The sequence below is a fragment of the Microcaecilia unicolor genome, chromosome 14 (assembly GCF_901765095.1).
Source record: "Microcaecilia unicolor chromosome 14, aMicUni1.1, whole genome shotgun sequence".
In the NCBI taxonomy this organism is placed as follows: Eukaryota; Metazoa; Chordata; class Amphibia; order Gymnophiona; family Siphonopidae; genus Microcaecilia; species Microcaecilia unicolor.
In genome coordinates this window covers 21,435,225-21,452,499 of record NC_044044.1, presented here as the reverse complement: position 1 = coordinate 21,452,499, position 17,275 = coordinate 21,435,225, and the positions used below count along the sequence as shown (strand labels likewise).

Here is a 17,275-nt window from a genome sequence, read left to right as displayed (position 1 = left end):
AACCACCAACACCGCCTCCCAACCACCTGCTCCGGCACAGACCGTATAAGTCTGCCCAGCACTATACCCGCCTCCCAACCACCAGCCCTGCCTCCCAACCACCGGCTCTGGCACAGACCGTATAAATCTGCCCAGCACTATCCCCACCGCCCAACAAATAAACCAACAAATAAGATTTGTCACCAGCTTTATTTCAAGGGTATTCATATCACAATGGGCTTTCTTTTAAGAAACGGGGGTTTAGAAATTAGATAAGGATTATGTGGATATATGCTGGAGCTGGAAACAGGACATATGTGATGAGACATCACCCACCTCCCCCACATTTACCCCCGCTGGTTGTTCAGTCCCACCAGCCAGGAGGTGTCACTCAGGACAGAGCTGGGAAGGAGAAGCCTCAAGGAACAGTTGCCTGAAGCAGAGATGTGCAGTCAAGAACTCTCTAAGGGCCAAGTTGTTTTTGTACCGTCTAAGAAGGAGGAGCAGTGCAGGAAGTACACAGATAAACCAGGTCCTATTCAATGGCATGAAACCCCTGCACCCCATCTAAATCCTGCCACTCTCCCCCTCCCCCAGCTGCACCTTCCTGATGTTCCTCACCCTCCCTTCTCCCTCTCATTCTCCCTTTCCCAGCTGCACTGTGCCTGCTGTTTCTCTTCACTCTCTCCTCTCCCCCTCAATCTCTCTCCCAGCTGCACCTTCCTGCTGCGCCTCCCTCTCCCCTCTCACCCTCATTTCCTCCTCTCCCAGATGCACTTCCCTGCTGTTCCTCACTCTCCCCTCTCCCCCTCAATCTCCCTCTCTCAGCTTCAACTCCTCACTCTCTCCTCTCCCCCTCAATCTCCTTCTCTTAGACGCACTTTCTTGGCGCTCCTCACTCTCCCCTCTCCCAGCTGCACCTCCCTGCTACTACTCACTCTCCCCTCTCAATCTTCCTCCCAGCTGCACCTTCCTGCTGCGCCTCCCTCTCCCCTCATTTCCCCCTCTCCCAGATGCACTTCCCTGCTGTTCCTCACTCTCCCCTCTCCCCCTCAATCTCCCTCTCTCAGCTTCAACTCCTCACTCTCTCCTCTCCCCCTCAATCTCCTTCTCTTAGACGCACTTTCTTGGCGCTCCTCACTCTCCCCTCTCCCAGCTGCACCTTCCTGCTGCGCCTCCCTCTCCCCTCATTTCCCCCTCTCCCAGATGCACTTCCCTGCTGTTCCTCACTCTCTCCTCTCCCCCTCAATCTCCTTCTCTTAGACGCACTTTCTTGGCGTTCCTCACTCTCCCCTCTCCCAGCTGCACCTCCCTGCTACTACTCACTCTCCCCTCTCCCTCTCAATCTTCCTATCTCAGCTGCACCTCCCTGGTGCCCTCACTCTCCCCTTTGCCTCTCCCAGATCTTTCTGGTTGTTTTTTTTTTTAATTTTCATTTTCCCTAGTGCTGTTCCCTTATGGCCATTAAATTCTCAGATGCTGATTCTTTGTGTGCTTTTCTTTCCTGCTACCTCTCCAGGCTGCATCTCATTTCCTCTGCTGCTGCTTCTAGATGTTTCTCCCTTCCTTGGCCACTGTCCCTGGATTTTTCTCCTTTTTCCAGCTGCTCCTTGATATTTTTCACCTTCTCAGCCACCGCTGCGCCTTCATAATACAGCCTGTTCTCCATAGTCACAAAGTCTGAAGGAGGATGGGGCACGAAGGATTCTCTTCCACCTTCCGAGCCAAACTTATATCGGAAAGTATTGTGGAAGCAGTTGAGGTTATTCGAGCGCAAAGAGGATAAGGTGCTCTCCTGAGTCCGTAGTGTTTCTGTTGCCATCTGTGTGCCCTGGAAACATAAAATTAACTCTGGTCAGGACAACTATTTCCTGGAAACTTATTGAGTGGAGGAGTGGCCTAGTGGTTAGGGTGGTGGACTTTGGTCCTGGGGAACTGAGTTGGATTCCCACTTCAGGCACAGGCAGCTCCTTGTGACTCTGGGCAAGTCACTTAACCCTCCATTGCCCCATGTAAGCCACATTGAGCCTGCCATGAGTGGGAAAGCGCAGGGTACAAATGTAACAAAAATAAAATAGATACTATTGGAGATTCTGCATGGAATGTTGCTACTATTGGAGATTCTGCATGGAATGTTGCTATTCCACTACCAACATTCCACGTAGAAGGCTGCGCAGGCTTCTGTTTCTGTGAGTCTGACGTCCTGCACATACATGCAGGACGTCAGACTCACAGAAGCAGAAGCCTGCGCGGCCATATTGGCGATCTGCAAGGGCCGACTTCTACATGGAATGTTGCTAGTGGAATAGCAACATTCCATGTAGAATCTCAAATAGTAGCAACAGTGGAGGAGTGGCCTAGTGGTTAGGGTGGTGGACTTTGGTCCTGAGGAACTGAGTTTGATTCCCACTTCAGGCACAGGCAGCTCCTTGTGACTCTGGGCAATGGATACTATTGGAGATTCTACATGGAATGTTGCTATTCCACTACCAACATTCCACGTAGAAGGCTGCGCAGGCTTCTGTTTCTGTGAGTCTGACGTCCTGTACGTGCAGGACGTCAGACTCACAGAAGCAGAAGCCTGCGCGGCCACATTGGTGATCTGCAAGGGCCGACTTCTAGTGGAATAGCAACATTCCATGTAGAATCTCAAATAGTAGCAACAGTGGAGGAGTGGCCTAGTGGTTAGGGTGATGGACTTTGGTCCTGAGGAACTGAGTTCGATTCCAACTTCAGGCACAGGCAGCTCCTTGTGACTCTGGGCAAGTCACTTAACCCTCCATTACCCCATGTAAGCCGCATTGAGCCTGCCATGAGTGGGAAAGCACGGGGTACAAATGTAACAAAAATAAAATTATATGGAACTCAATTATCCTATCTGAAGGATCGGACAAATTTCTATTTGATTTTCTAATATCTGTTGCCCCTAGACTTACTGTTAATCATTGGAAGAATAACTCACCTCTTTCCTTCCACATGTGGTGGAATTGGGTTATACATCAGGGGTGTGCTGGTAAATTGTTAACAGGGGGCTCTCTCTCGCCAGCAAAGTAAAAGAGAATTCAGGAGGGGCCCAAGCCCACATTTTGGGATCCATTTGTTAAAGTAGCCATGGAGAACCGGCTCCCAAAATTCTTAAAAACTTAACAAACGGCTCTCGAGAGCCTGTGAGAGCCTGCTCCAGCACACCACTGGTTATACTGTATAAGAACTATGAAACTAATTTAAGTTGTACTTTCCAGAAATCTCATAAGTTGTTAAAATGGAAAACTTTAGATAATTGTTTATCTAGCAATTAACTCACAAAGGTCAGCTCTTTGTTATTTATTTATTTATTTATTTATTTATTTGCCACATTTGTATCCCACATTTTCCCACCCATTTGTAGGCTCAATGTGGCTTACATAGTACCGGAGAGGCCTTTGCAGGCTCCGGTGTGAACAAATACAGGGTGACGTTGTGGTAAGATCAAGTTCATGTGGCACAGCCACATTAGGGAATTGGAGAACGGAAGAGTTGTGTTATGTCCGTTACGTGCTTTAGTTTGGTTGTGTTGCAGAGATTAGGCGTTCAAGTTGGATCGGTAGGGTATGGTTTTTAGTGATTTCCGGAAGTTGTTTAGGTGGTCGTACGTCGTTTTCAAGACTTTTGGTAATGCGTTCCACAGTTGTGTGCTGAGGTAGGAACAACTAGATGCGTAAGTTGTTTTGTATTTAAGTCCTTTGCAGCTTGGGTATCCGAGACCAAGAGTATTTACACTTTGATCCTGGATCTACACTCATTGTACTCATGCTTTCTCTGTAGTTCTCGTTGTACTCTTCTTGTTACTATTATACATTTGTAACTTGTTCATACCTGAATTTACGATATCTTTTTGTATTTACAATTAGACTCCATAAAATATTTTCTCTAAAAATAAAATAAAAATAAACAAATGTGACAGGGCTACAGCTGGTCAGACCAATACTGGAAGACCACAACCTAGAAACAGAGGGATCGAGGTACAACATCTTACCCCTCCCAATCTCCTTTCCTCTCACTTATCCTCCTTGTCTACCTCTCCATGTTCAATTTACATTTCCTTATAATCCCGTTATTACTACGTTTGCTACAACCTGTATATTTCATTCAAAACTTTGTAATTCTAGTTACTATGCAAGCCGCATTGAACCTGCTATATGTGGGAAAGCGCGGGGTACAAATGTAATAAATAAATAAAACCCATCGAGCAAAACTAGGTGGTCAACTAGGGCAGCAGCTTCGGGGGGGGGGGGGGGGGGGAGGAAGAAAAAAGCAGCCTGCAGTCAAAGCAAACAAAGAACCATCAGCACCTACTCTTACCTGTAAAACAAAGTTTAATCTTTAGAAGCATGTTATCCAATTATGCATTTTTAGGAAATGATTGTAGAGTTTAACCGAACAGAAAAGAGGGGGCTCGATGCAATGAAGAAAACACAACCCAGAGAAAGCACGTGAGCCTCAAGAATCGGTATGAAGAGCAATCTTTATTAGGAGACCCGGCATGGGCCGTGTTTCGGCAGATGCCTGCTTCAGGGGTCAGTTGCAATTAATATTCCAAAGGGTTCAATAACTGTTTCCCAATCATTCCCAATAAAGGAATTCTGCTCAGAAGGAATGGATACTAAGGAGCTTAGACGAGATTGGGTGGCAAAGCCGGTGGCGGGAGACGGAGATGGTGCTGGGCAGACTTATACGGTCTGTGCTAGAGCCGATGGTGGGAGGCGGGGCTGGTGGTTTGGAGGCGGGGATAGTGCTGGGCAGACTTATATGGTCTGTGCCAGAGTCGATGGTGGGAGGCGGGGCTGGTGGTTTGGAGGCGGGGATAGTGCTGGGCAGACTTATACGGTCTGTGCCAGAGCCAGTGGTTGGAGGAGGAGGGGCTGGTGGTTGGGAGGCGGGGATAGTGCTGGGCAGACTTATACGGTCTGCGCCAGAGCCGGTGGTTGGGAGGCGGGGCTGGTGGTTGGGAGGCGAGGATAGTGCTGGGCAGACTTATACGGTCTGCGCCAGAGCCGGTGGTGGGAGGCGGGGCTGGTGGTTGGGAGGCGGGGATAGTGCTGGGCAGACTTATATGGTCTGTGCCAGAGTCGATGGTGGGAGGCGGGGCTGGTGGTTTGGAGGCGGGGATAGTGCTGGGCAGACTTATACGGTCTGTGCCAGAACCGGTGGTGGGAGGCGGGGCTGGTGGTTGGGAGGCGGGGATAGTGCTGGGCAAACTTATATGGTCTGTGCCCGGAAAAGGACAGGTACAAATCAAGGTAAGGTATACACAAAAAGTAGCACATATGAGTTCATCTTGTTGGGCAGACTGGATGTACCGAGCAGGTCTTTTTCTGCCGTCATCTACTATGTTACTATTGTCCAATGTGAAGAGAACTGAGTTGGGTGCTCAGACACCAAACAGGATAACATAAAGAACCCCAAACAGCAGCTTCACAAAATTAAGCTAAACTCAGAAGAGAAGAGTTTAATTATCAAAATCTTGGAGCAGGACCTAATTGAGAGGTATGGAATGGCCTAGTGGTTAGAGCACCGGTCTAAACATCCAGAGGTGCTCGATTTCAATCCCGCTGCTGCTTCTTGTGATCTTGAGCCCTCCATTGCCTCAGGTACGAAATTAGGTTGTGAGCCCTCCGGGCACAGGGAAATACCCAGTGTACCTCACATTAAGCTACTACTGAAAAAGGTGTGAGCAAAATCCAAATAAATATAAGGCTGAAGATTTCCTTAGGACACCCAATACTCTTGCACCAGCCCCAGTCTGATCACATAAGAGCTGGAGGTTTATAGCCTTAAGTATTACATGGATAATTCTTCAGTAACCTTGCTTACCTGGCATTCAGGAATTTGATGAAGGTTTCCTTGTTGCGGGGACTTCCTAGAGAGAAATAGTGTAGACAGTGAGTTGGCCTATTCATGGATTAACATCTGTTACACCATCACTGGCTGAGTGAAAATCCACTATTTCCTACCTGACTCTCTTCCTCAGGATGTTAAAAAGAAGAATGATAATCCCCACCAGAAGGAAAACCCCAAGCAATGTCCCGAAAATATCCATCCTTAGAGTGAATCTACTGCTGACAGAACCTTCTGCAAGAAGAGAGAGAGAGAGAGATTGTGACCCTCAGAGGGAGACCTATTAACATTCTACCAGGGTCCAGAGAACTACCCAGTGAAGAAGGGAGACTCAGACACACCCCTTAGGGTCCAAACACTTACCCATGGAAGAACAGATACACCCCTCAGGGTCCAAGGCCCTACCCACTTCCAAAGAAGGAGGGAGGAGACCAACCACACCACTCCAGGGTCTCAGAGGCCTAGTTGAGGAGTGACAGACAGCAAGTCATATCTTTACAGGGTCCATGAGGCTCTCCCAGGAAAGGAAGCAGACCCAGGCACACCTCTCCAGGATCCTAGAGATTTCTTTAGGGAAGAAAGGAAACCTCATTCCTCCAGAGTCCAGTAGACCTACCAAAGAAATGAGGGAGGCCCACTCCAGACACATCCTTCCAGGGACTCGCCTCACCCCATGCTTGGAATAAATTCCCTGAGCCCATTCGCCAGGCCCCCTCCCTGCCCATCTTCAAATCCTTGCTCAAAGCCATCTCTTCAATGTCGCCTTTGGCACCTAACCACTACACCTCTACTCAGGAAATCTAGACTGCCCCAACTTGACATTTCGTTCTTTAGATTGTAAGCTCCTTTGAGCAGGGACCGTCCTTCTTTGTTAATTTGTACAGCGCTGCGTAACCCTAGTAGCGCTCTAGAAATGTTAAGTAGTAGTAGTAGACTGGAGACTTACCTGGAGCAGTGTCAGGGACCTTGATACATGCCTCCAGGTTACCATCTGGGAAGGTGATGAATTTGCAGCAATAAGTACTGTTCTTTTCTGTTTTGTTCCCTTTTGACAGAGAAATGGAGGTGATGTTGTCTGATTCGTTGTGCAGCTGGACAACCTCTTTGTAGTCATGATGTTTGTAAACCCCTATGTTAGGATTGAACACAACTACGTTGACGGGGGTCTCGTTCTCCTCTTGCCTTCTCCAGTTCACCTGCACGATGTGTCCAGCGTGCCTGGATAAGGAGCAGCTGACTTTCACAGGGTCCTCCGCCTTTTGGGGTATCTCAGCCCATATATGTACTTCTGGGCTAAATATTCCTGGAAAAAAAAAATAGTGGATCTTAGAAGAGGACCCCAAATTGAGACCTGTTTACTACAGACACCTAAGATGTGCACATGGAGCTCAGAGACACATGCAGACTTTCCACCCACCTTACAGCAAGTCTCATACCCTCCACATGTCCCAAAACACTGATTCTGCACAGATCTCCCACTAGACCTCACCTCACCCAGACAGGACTGTGGGCTGCAGTTTGACTCATTTTAGATTCTGCTTTAAAACTGGACCAACTACTTGAAAGAGCACCTTCTTTTCACTAAGGCAATATTCATTTTCGTTTGGCCAGTTTGTCTTCACGGGTGCAAAGTCGTTCAGTGCGGGCTCCGTCGAAAGACTGTGTATTCCTCTCCCAAAGCTGTGTACACATGCACATGAGCAGTGGTTCACACAGGCAGAATGGTTCAAATGGGTGCGCTGTCTGGAAAACAGAGCACGCTTTCTCCTCCTCCCCCATTCTCTATTTCTGTGGATAACACTCTCATCCTTCCTGTCTCATCAGCTCATAACCTTGGGGTCATCTTCGACTCCTCCCTCTCTTTCTCTGCACATATTCAGCAGACTGCTAAAACCTGTCCTTTTTTTCTCTATAATATCAGCAAAATTCGCCCTTTCCTTTCTGAGCACACAACCAGAACCCTCATCCACACTCTTATCACCTCTCGCTTAGGCTATTGCAACTTGCTTCTCACAGGTCTCCCACTTAGCCATCTCTCTCCCCTTCAATCTGTTCAAAATTCTGCTGCACGACTAATATTCCGCCAGTGTCATTATGCTCATATTAGCCCTCTCCTCAAGTCACTTCATTGACTTCCTATCCGATTCTGCATACAGTTCAAACTCCTCTTATTGACCTATAAGTGCCTCTCCACTCTCATCTCTCCCTACATTCCTCCCCGGGAACTCCGTTCACTGGGTAAATCTCTCTTATCTGCACCCTTCTCCTCCACCGCTAACTCCAGACTCCGTTTCTTTTATCTTGCTGCACCATATGCCTGGAATAGACTTCCTGAGCCGGTAAGTCAAGCTCCATCTCTGGCCGTCTTCAAATCTAAGCTAAAAGCCCACCTTTTTGATGCTGCTTTTAACTCCTAACCCTTATTCACTTGTTCAGAACCCTTATTTTATCATCCTCACTTTAATATTCCCTTATCTCTTGTTTGTCCTGTTTGTCTGTCCTAATTAGATTGTAAGCTCTGTTGAGCAGGGACTGTCTCTTCATGTTCAAGTGTACAGCGCTGCGTACATCTAGTAGCGCTATAGAAATGATAAGTAGTAGTAAAACTTTTTTTTTGTTACAATTGTACCCCGTGCTTTCCCACTCATGGCAGGCTCAATGCAGCTTACATATTGTATAAAGGTACTTATTTGTACCTGGGGCAATGGAGGGTTAAGTGACTTGCCCAGAGTCACAAGGAGTTGCCTGTGCCTGAGGTGGGAATCGAACTCAGTTCCTCAAAGTCCACCACCCTAACCACTAGGCCACTCCTCCACTCCGGGAAGGCGGTAGAACTAGAGGACATGAATTGAGGTTGAAGGGGGGCAGACTCAGGACTAATGTCAGGAAGTATCCACCACTCTCTCCGTGAAAAAATACTTCCTGACATTTTTCTTGAGTCTGCCCCCCCCCCCTTCAATCTCATGTCCTCTAGTTCTACCGCCTTCCCATCTCCAGAAACGGTTCGTCTGCGGATCAATACCATCTTTAAGGTCGACCTAAATGTTGAGATTTGGGCGTCCCCGACCGTATTATCAAAACGAAAGATGGACGCCCATCTTGTTTCGATAATACGGGTTTCCCCGCCCCTTCGCCGGGACGCCCTGAGAGATGGTCGTCCTCGTTCGATTATGCCCCTCTATGCCATAATATGGGCCCTGTGTACTAAGGTATGCTAGCGTTTTGAGTGCATGCTAAAAATTATGTGCTAATGTTAGAGACACCCATATTTATTTGTTGCATTTGTATCCCACATTTTCCCACCTTTTTGCAGGCTCAATGTGGCTTACAATGTGCCGTAGTGGCGATCGCCATTTTCGGCATGAAAATACAATATGGAATTTGATTAAATACATAAATGATAAAGTAACTTATAGAGTAAGTTATATAATCAGTTAATTTCTGGCGTGAGAGATTAATTGAAGAAATATTAATGTTCATTATTTACGGAGTGGTTTACGCAATCAGGTATAGACAGTTCGGTTTTATCTAGTTCTGGAAGAGTATCATTGCTTGGTGATTAGGAAGGATCTTTGTGGTAAGCCTTGCTGAACAGGTTGGTGTTTAGTAATTTTCGGAAGATTGTTAGGTCGTTTGCTGTTTTTATGACATTTGGTAGAACGTTCCAGAGTTGTGTGCCAATGTAGGAAAAGGAGGATGCATAAGTTGATTTGTATTTAAGCCCTTTACAACTGGGGTCGTGGAGATTCAGGAATGTGCGTGCAGACCTTTTTGTGTTCCTGGTTGGTAAGTCTATGAGGTCTGACATATATACCGGAGCCTCGCCACGGATGATTTTATGGACCAGGGTATAAATTTTGAACGTAATTCGTTCTTTCAGTGGGAGCCAATGTAGCTTTTCTCTTAGGGGTCTGGCGCTTTGGTATTTCGCTTTTCCAAATATGAGCCTGGCTGCTGTGTTTTGGGCTGTGTGGAGTTTCTTGATGATTTGTTCTTTGCAACCGGCGTAGATGGCATTGCAGTAATCTAGGTGGCTTAGCACCATTGATTGGACCAAGCTGCGGAATATTTCTCTTGGGAGAAAGGTTTAACGCTTTTGAGTTTCCACGTTGAGTGGAACATTTCCTTTGTTGTACTTTTCGCATGGCTTTCCAGTGTGAGATTTCGGTCAATTGTAACTCCAAGAATTTTCAGGTGTCTTTAGCGTTAGTACGTGCTCATTTTTAGCATGGACTAAAAATGTTAGCGCACCTACAGTGCAGCTTAGTAAACAGGGCCCTATGTATTGTTGATTAAATATTTTTTTACTGCTGCAATTGTCTATTGCTTATGTTTGACTTGAGTGAATTCCTCCAAAAAGGCATAAATAAATCCTAATAACTATATAAAAACAATGCAAAACACTTAACAAAATAACAGGAGGAGGGAATACGTAGAACAAGAATAAACATTATAATACAACATTGGTTAATACTGAGATACAAAAGGGTAAGGAATGTTCTATATTATACATTATCATGAGATCATGGAGGTCTTTTCCTAAGCTGCGGTAGATAGAAATCAGCTGGTGGTAAACGCCGAGACGTCCATTACATTCCTATGGCTGTCTCAGCATTTACCGCCAGCAGATTTCCACTGCGAGCTAAAAAACGCTACCATGGCTAAATAAAATAAATAAAAGACCCCTTATACTCTCCATTTTATATAATCAGCCAACAGTTGATCCGGAAAGCCTCCAATCACAGTCCAGTTTGACATACGTCATAAAGAAAAAAATCAACCAATTAAATCAACACTACGCATCATGAATTCATTTGAAAAACAGGTCTTTAACCCAGCTGTAAGTTTCTTATAAGACTCTTCCTATATAATAATTCTCACCTCCAAAGTTCTGACTTGCCTGGGACCGTGGCTCATTCCGAGTTGGTCTGCTAGGCTCCGTAGATTAGGCTGACATCACCGTAGCCATTATGATGTCAACTTCAGAACCCGGGGGGGGGGGGGGGGGAACATGCCTCACAGCTGATCCATGTGGGCAGGGGAGAGAGGAGAGTCGCTGGACATGGGTGGCTGCATGGGGGGGCAGGGGGAGAGGAGTGTTGCTGGACATGGGTGGCTGCAGTGGGCGCAGGGGGGAGAGGAGTGTCGCTGGACATGGGTGGCTGCAGGGGGAGAGGAGGGTCGCTGGACATGGGTGGCTGGAGGGGGGGCAGGGGAGAGAGGAGGGTCGCTAGACATGGGTGGCTGCAGGGGGGAGAGGAGGGTCGCTGGACATGGGTGGCTGCAGGGGGAGAGGAGGGTTGCTGGACATGGGTGGCTGCAGGGGAGCCGAGGAAAACCTTGCTAGCGCCTGTTTCATTTGTGTCAGAAACGGGCCTTTTTTACTAGTCTTTACATAATTCCATATGTTCTATACCATTGATGCCACACAGCTAAATGTTGAGAGGTACAGCAGGGAAGAAAGGTTGGTGTCCACCAGAAAGACTGTTTTTGTTTGCAGCCCTGGCCACTTAGAATTCAAGGTCAAGGTCGCTTTATTTTCTGTGTGGCTCGGCCGGTGATCCATCTCTGCTTACAGATACAGTTATTTAAGTAGCTGTTTACTTGTTATGTTTAGTGGGGTTTCAGATGGGAGGTGAGGGTGTTTTTTTTTTTCTGAGGTTTCATTTCTGTGGTAAGTATGTTGTTGTGTTTTGTTTTGGTCTCTTCACCTCGTCCATCTCATTTTTTTTAGGGTTTATAATTTCGATAGTTGTAATGTGTTTCCAGTGACATGTGGAGCTGAAAGAATATATGTATGATTACTGATTCTGAATCCCCTGGAAATAGACTTCTGCGCTGCCGTTCATCAACCCTTTTCCCCACTGGTACTTCCTCCCAAGTCTACTCTCAGAGACCTCTCTTACATAGAAGAAAGAAACATAGAAACATGACTGCAGGTCTCAAGTATAAATCAATTCATGGATCCAGCTTCTCATTTATAGGCACAAGACTCTGGAATGTACTCCCAAAAACCCTGAGGACTACGTACGACCACCTCAACTTCCGGAAATTACTAAAGACTTACCTGTTCGGAAGAGCATATCCTACTGACCCAACATAATTACCTAAATCCAACAACACAAAGAAATCCAAACTTGTATTGAACTTTATATTCGTTATATAACTTCCCTCTTTATGATCCCTTGATGTGTCTGTTTATATCTATTTCATTGTAAATCATTTCAACCTATATTAGTTTCTTCACCGTAGGTGGCTATCGCCTCACGGCACTATGTAAGCCACATTGAGCCTGCAAATAGGTGGGAAAATGTGGGGTACAAATGTAACAAATCAATAAAGGCCATATGACCCATCCAGTCAGCCCATCCTCTGTAACCCCTAATTCTTCCTGTTCCTAAGCGATCCCACATGCCTTTTTAAATTCTGGAACAGTCCTCGACTCCACCACCTCCACCGGGAGGCCATTCCACGCCTCCACCACCCTTTCTGTGAACTAATACTTCCCTTAGGTTACTCCTAAGCCTAATCCCTCTCAACTTTGCTACTACTTAACATTTCTAAAGCGCTACCAGGGTTACGCAGCGCTGTACAATTTTACATAGAGGGACGGTCCCTGCTCAAGGAGCTTACAATCTAAGAGACAAGTGAACGGACAGTCCGATAGGGGCGGTCAAATTGGGGCAGTCTGGATTTAGTGAACGGTAAGAGTTAGGTGCCGAATGCAGCATTGAAGAGGTGGGTTTTAAGCAAAGACTTGAAGATGGGCAGGGAGGGGGCTTGGCGTAAGGGCTCAGGAAGGTTGTTCCAAGCATAGGGTGAGGCGAGGCAGAATGAGCGGAGCCTGGAGTTGGCGGTGTTGGAGAAGGGTACAGAGAGGAGGGATTTGTCCTGTGAACGGAGGTTACGGGCGGGAACATAGGGGAAGATGAAGGAGGAGAGGTAGTGAGGGGCAGCAGACTGAATGCATTTGTAGGTAAGAAGGAGAAGCTTGAATTGAATGCGGTATCTGATTGGAAGCCAGTGAAGTGACCTGAGGAGAGGGGTGATATGAGTAAATCGGTTTTGGTGGAATATGAGACATGCCGCAGAGTTCTGAACAGATTGAAGGGGGGATAGATGGCTAAGTGGGAGGCCAGTGAGGAGTAAGTTGCAGTAGTCAAGTCATATGCTCCCTCATTCCAGAGCTCTCCTTCATTTGGAAAAGGCTCTCTTCCTGTACATAAATGCCCTTGAGATATTTAAACGTTTCTATCATGTCTGCTCTCTCCCTCCTCTCTTCCAGCGTATACATGTTAAGGTTCATAAGCCTGTCCCTATAATTTTTGCATTCAAGACCGCTTACTAATTTCGTAGCCCGCCCTCCGGACCAACTCCATCCTGTTTATATCTTTCACAGGTCTTTATCTGCCGTCATTTACCGTGTTACCTATGCGCATTGGATGCCACTTGGCGCACGCCCGCCAGAAAATAAAAACTATTTTTCAGACGCGCATAGCAGACACACGCCAAAATTGAAATTACCACAAGGGCCACACGGTAACCAGGCGGTAGCTCCATGCGTAAGCGCCTATGTGGCTTAGTAAAAGGGGTCCTATGAGGGCAACTCTGTATCGGCTGCCAACATTTAGGTGCCAAAACGTACACGAAAGAGTGGACGCTGAGTGTCATTCTGTACCAGTATCCGGTGGGCATTTGCAAACCGGCATCTAGGTGTGAGCACCTTTGCCTGATCTGTGGCAGATCTGCTGCAATTGTCTATTGCTTATGTTTGACTTGAGTGAATTCCTTCAAAAAGACGTAAATAAATCCTAATAAATAAATGTATAAAACCAATGCAAAACACTTAACAAAATAACAGGAGGAGGAAATGCATAGAACAAGAATAAGCATCATAATAAAACATGTAGATAGAAATCAGCTGGCGGTAAACGCCGAGACGTCCATTATATTCCTAGGGGTGTCTCTACTACTACTACTATTTAGCATTTCTATAGCGCTACAAAGCGTTCGCAGCGCTGCACAAACATAGAAGAAAGACAGTCCCTGCTCAAAGAGCTATGTAATAAAAGTGAGCCAAGTATAGGACAATCAAGCCATTGTGACATCACTGATGAGGTTGGCTCTTATTGGTGGCCTGAGGCATTATGACATCACAATATCACCTCTGATTACAAGAGACTACTACTACTACTATTTAGCATTTCTATAGCGCTACAAGGCGTACGCAGCGCTGAACAAACATAGAAGAAAGACAGTCCCTGCTCAAAGAGCTTACAATCTAATAGACAAAAAATAAATAAATAAAGTAAGCAAATCAAACCAATTAATGTGAACGGGAAGGAAGAGAGGAGGGTAGGTGGAGGCGAGTGGTTACGAGTCAAAAGCAATGTTAAAGAGGTGGGCTTTCAGTCTAGATTTAAAGGTGGCCAAGGATGAGGCAAGACGTAGGGGCTCAGGAAGTTTATTCCAGGCGTAGGGTGCAGCGAGACAGAAGGCGCGAAGTCTGGAGTTGGCAGTAGTGGAGAAGGGAACAGATAAGAAGGATTTATCCATGGAGTGGAGTGCACGGGAAGGGGTGTAGGGAAGGACGAGTGTGGAGAGATACTGGGGAGCAGCAGAGTGAATACATTTATAGGTTAGTAGAGAAGTTTGAACAGGATGCGAAAATGGATAGGGAGCCAGTGAAGGGTCTGAGGAGAGGGGTAGTATGAGTAAAGCGACCCTGGCGGAAGATGAGACGGGCAGCAGAGAGTTTTGAACCGACTGGAGAGGGGAGAGGTGACTAAGTGGGAGGCCAGCAAGAAGCAGATTGCAGTAGTCTAACGAGAGGTGACAAGGGTGTGGATGAGGGTTTTGGTAGAGTGCTCGGAAAGAAAGGGGCGGATTTTACCGCCAGCAGATTTCCACCGCGAGCTACAAAATGCTACCATGGCTTAGTACTACTACTATGGGAAAGAAAGCCAGCAGATCAATGTCACAACAAAAAGATTTTATTGACGATACCGTGTACGAACAAATCGCCCGACACAGGCCGTGTTTCGCCCACCTAGGGCTGCGTCAGGGGCTAATTTGAAACCTTCGTAAAGGGGCAAATATGGTGCATAAAAGTCAAGAAAAAAGCCCAGCTCAAATGGGAATCCTGTGATCTCTAGCATACACAAATGGACACACCATTATTGAACCACCATATGAGAGTAATATTTTTAGTATTGGGCGATTTGTTCGTACACGGTATCTTCAATAAAATCTTTTTGTGGTGACGTTGATCTGCTGGCTTTCTTTCCCATATTGGATTTTGCAGATCGTTTGCCTTGTTGTTTTTTAGTACTACTACTACAAATCATTTCTATAGCGCTACCAGTCGTACGCAGCGCTTCACAATTGAACGTGAAGAAAAGACAGTCCCTGCTCAAAAGAGCTTACAATCTAAAAGACCCCCTTATATTCTCCATTTTATACAATCAACCAATAGTTGATCCAGAAAGCCTCCAATCACCTAAATGGTGCGTTTTACCGCATAACTTATAGTCGGGTACAGAGGCAGAAACCCATTTTTGGGAGGATCAGGGGAGGACTGGAGGGGGCCACATATTTCCTATCATCTCCCTGTCCCCCCCCCCCCCCCCCGTGACCTTAAATCCTAGGATGTCTATGACCTGCCAGCAAAGCGGTCTTCTGCCTGAGCAGCGAGGAAGTCGGCGGTGGGCTTCAGCTGCTGATGACATCACTCCCGTGCATAGTTCTCAGGCAGCGGACCGCTCTGGCTGGTGGGCCATGGACATCTCCACCGGCCATTCCGTGGGTGCCACAGTTTTGGAAAGGACCTGAACCCAATGCGAGGAATCCCAGGCTCCCAAGGACCCTCCCCCATGGCTATGCCACTATAGTATTCTATACGGGACTTGCCCATGCCCCAACCCAAATATGCCCCCCTTGCAGCTGAGAGCTATAGAATTTATGCACTAACTTGACAGAATAATCAGCTTATTGCCTCAGTGCAAATTTAAGTCAGTTATTGCCTCTTAGCACCAATTAAGGATTAATGATGTAAGTTGTGCACATAACTGCTAGTATTTTGTAACATACCCATGCAATTTGGTGCCCAGTGTGCATACATGATAGATTTAGGGGGTAGGCTTATAACTCGAGTTAACGCAGGTCAGGTCTTTCGAATGTACATGAACCAAATCTGCCCTGAACTCAGATTTAGAAAGGGAGTAATTTAAATCAAAGCCACTGTCTCACCTGTTCCGATGCAGGTCAGCACCAGGGACCCCAACAGGACAACAGCCCGGGGCATGGCTGCAGCCCCCGGACTGAGAAACACATGGAGAAGAGCTGCAGGTAGAGTGTGTCGAAGAAAAGAATGTGAGAGACAGAGAAGAAAACTGTTGTCATTTGCACCCCCTCATAAATTTCCGCTCTCAGTCTCAACAGCCTGCAGGAAGCAGAGAACCCACAAAAAGCGTAAGCAATGCATGCAAAACTCAAAGGAAGAGAGGTGGAGGGACAGGCTGTGCAGAGATGGTGAGAGAGAAGGGGAAGAAGGAGGCTGTGCAGAGTTGGAGAGTAGGGAGGGAGCGAGATGGGGAGGAAGAGGCTGTATAGAGCTGGACAGTGAATGCAGTGGGAAGGAGGGAGGGAGGGAGAGAGAAGGGGAGGGAGAGACAGTGCAGAGCTAGAAGGGAGGGAGAGAGATGGGGAGGAAGAGGCTGTGCAGAGCTGGGAGGGAGAGATAAAGATGGGGAGGAAGAGGCTGTATAGAGCTGGACAGTGAATGCCTACACTACCGCAAGCCATTTTTCAGCGCACCTTAGTAAAAGGACCCCTGAGGGAGGGCGCAGGATTGAAAGTTCTGTCCGGGTCACCTAATTCCCTTTTGTTGGCCCTGAGAATGAGCAGGAAAAACTATGTCTAATCCTTGGGGGAAACAGGAGAATCGGCAGCAGAATACGTGGGATCATGCCCCCAGGCATGAGACTTCATCTGACCAAAGACCACACAGAATTAACTTTATTATTTCTGTTATGCACTCTGTATTTTTTTTTTGTCATTTAACCACGTTGTAGGCCATTTTCAGAGGAATTTGGAGTGGAGAAGTGGCCTAGTGGTTAGGGTGGTGGACTTTGGTCCTGAGGAACTGAGTTTGATTCCCACTTCAGGCACAGGCAGCTCCTTGTGACTCTGGGCAAGTCACTTAACCCTCCATTGCCCCATGTAAGCCGCATTGAGCCTGCCATGAGTGGGAAAGCGCAGGGTACAAATGTAACAAAAATAAAATAGATACTATTGGAGATTCTACATGGAATGTTGCTACTATTGGAGATTCTACATGGAATGTTGCTATTCCACTAGCAACATTCCATGTAGAAGGCTGCGCAGGCTTCTGTTTCTGTGAGTCTGACGTCCTGCACGT

At 46.8% G+C, this 17,275-nt stretch overlaps 1 protein-coding gene across 2 annotated transcripts; it reads right to left on the bottom strand.

Moving 5' to 3' along the window:
- Positions 1-1,225: 1,225 nt before the first annotated feature.
- Positions 1,226-16,312, bottom strand: PVRIG (PVR related immunoglobulin domain containing). 2 transcript variants are annotated; one of them, XM_030187403.1, is made up of 6 exons: positions 16,105-16,312; positions 6,803-7,159; positions 5,973-6,090; positions 5,833-5,878; positions 1,534-1,810; positions 1,226-1,428 (listed from the first exon to the last, which is right to left on the bottom strand). In XM_030187403.1, exons 1-6 carry the CDS (start codon positions 16,157-16,159, stop codon positions 1,421-1,423), a joined length of 861 nt encoding a protein of 286 aa, XP_030043263.1. In that variant the 5' UTR covers positions 16,160-16,312; the 3' UTR covers positions 1,226-1,420. The 2 variants fall into 2 exon arrangements, with proteins under 2 accessions (XP_030043263.1, XP_030043262.1); XM_030187402.1 differs by having other exon boundaries at positions 1,226-1,810.
- Between the last annotated feature and the right edge of the window lie 963 nt (positions 16,313-17,275).

Bases quoted from the DNA above. Each gene is read 5' to 3' on its own strand.
- PVRIG (XM_030187402.1), bottom strand. From the start codon at position 16,159: ATGCCCCGGGCTGTTGTCCTGTTGGGGTCCCTGGTGCTGACCTGCATC. The intron at 5,879-5,972 runs GTAGGAAATAGT...ATTTCTCTCTAG, and splicing joins ATCCTGAGGAAGAGAGTCAG to GAAGTCCCCGCAACAAGGAA. The intron at 1,811-5,832 runs GTAAGCAAGGTT...TTATGTTTCCAG, and splicing joins ATCAAATTCCTGAATGCCAG to GGCACACAGATGGCAACAGA.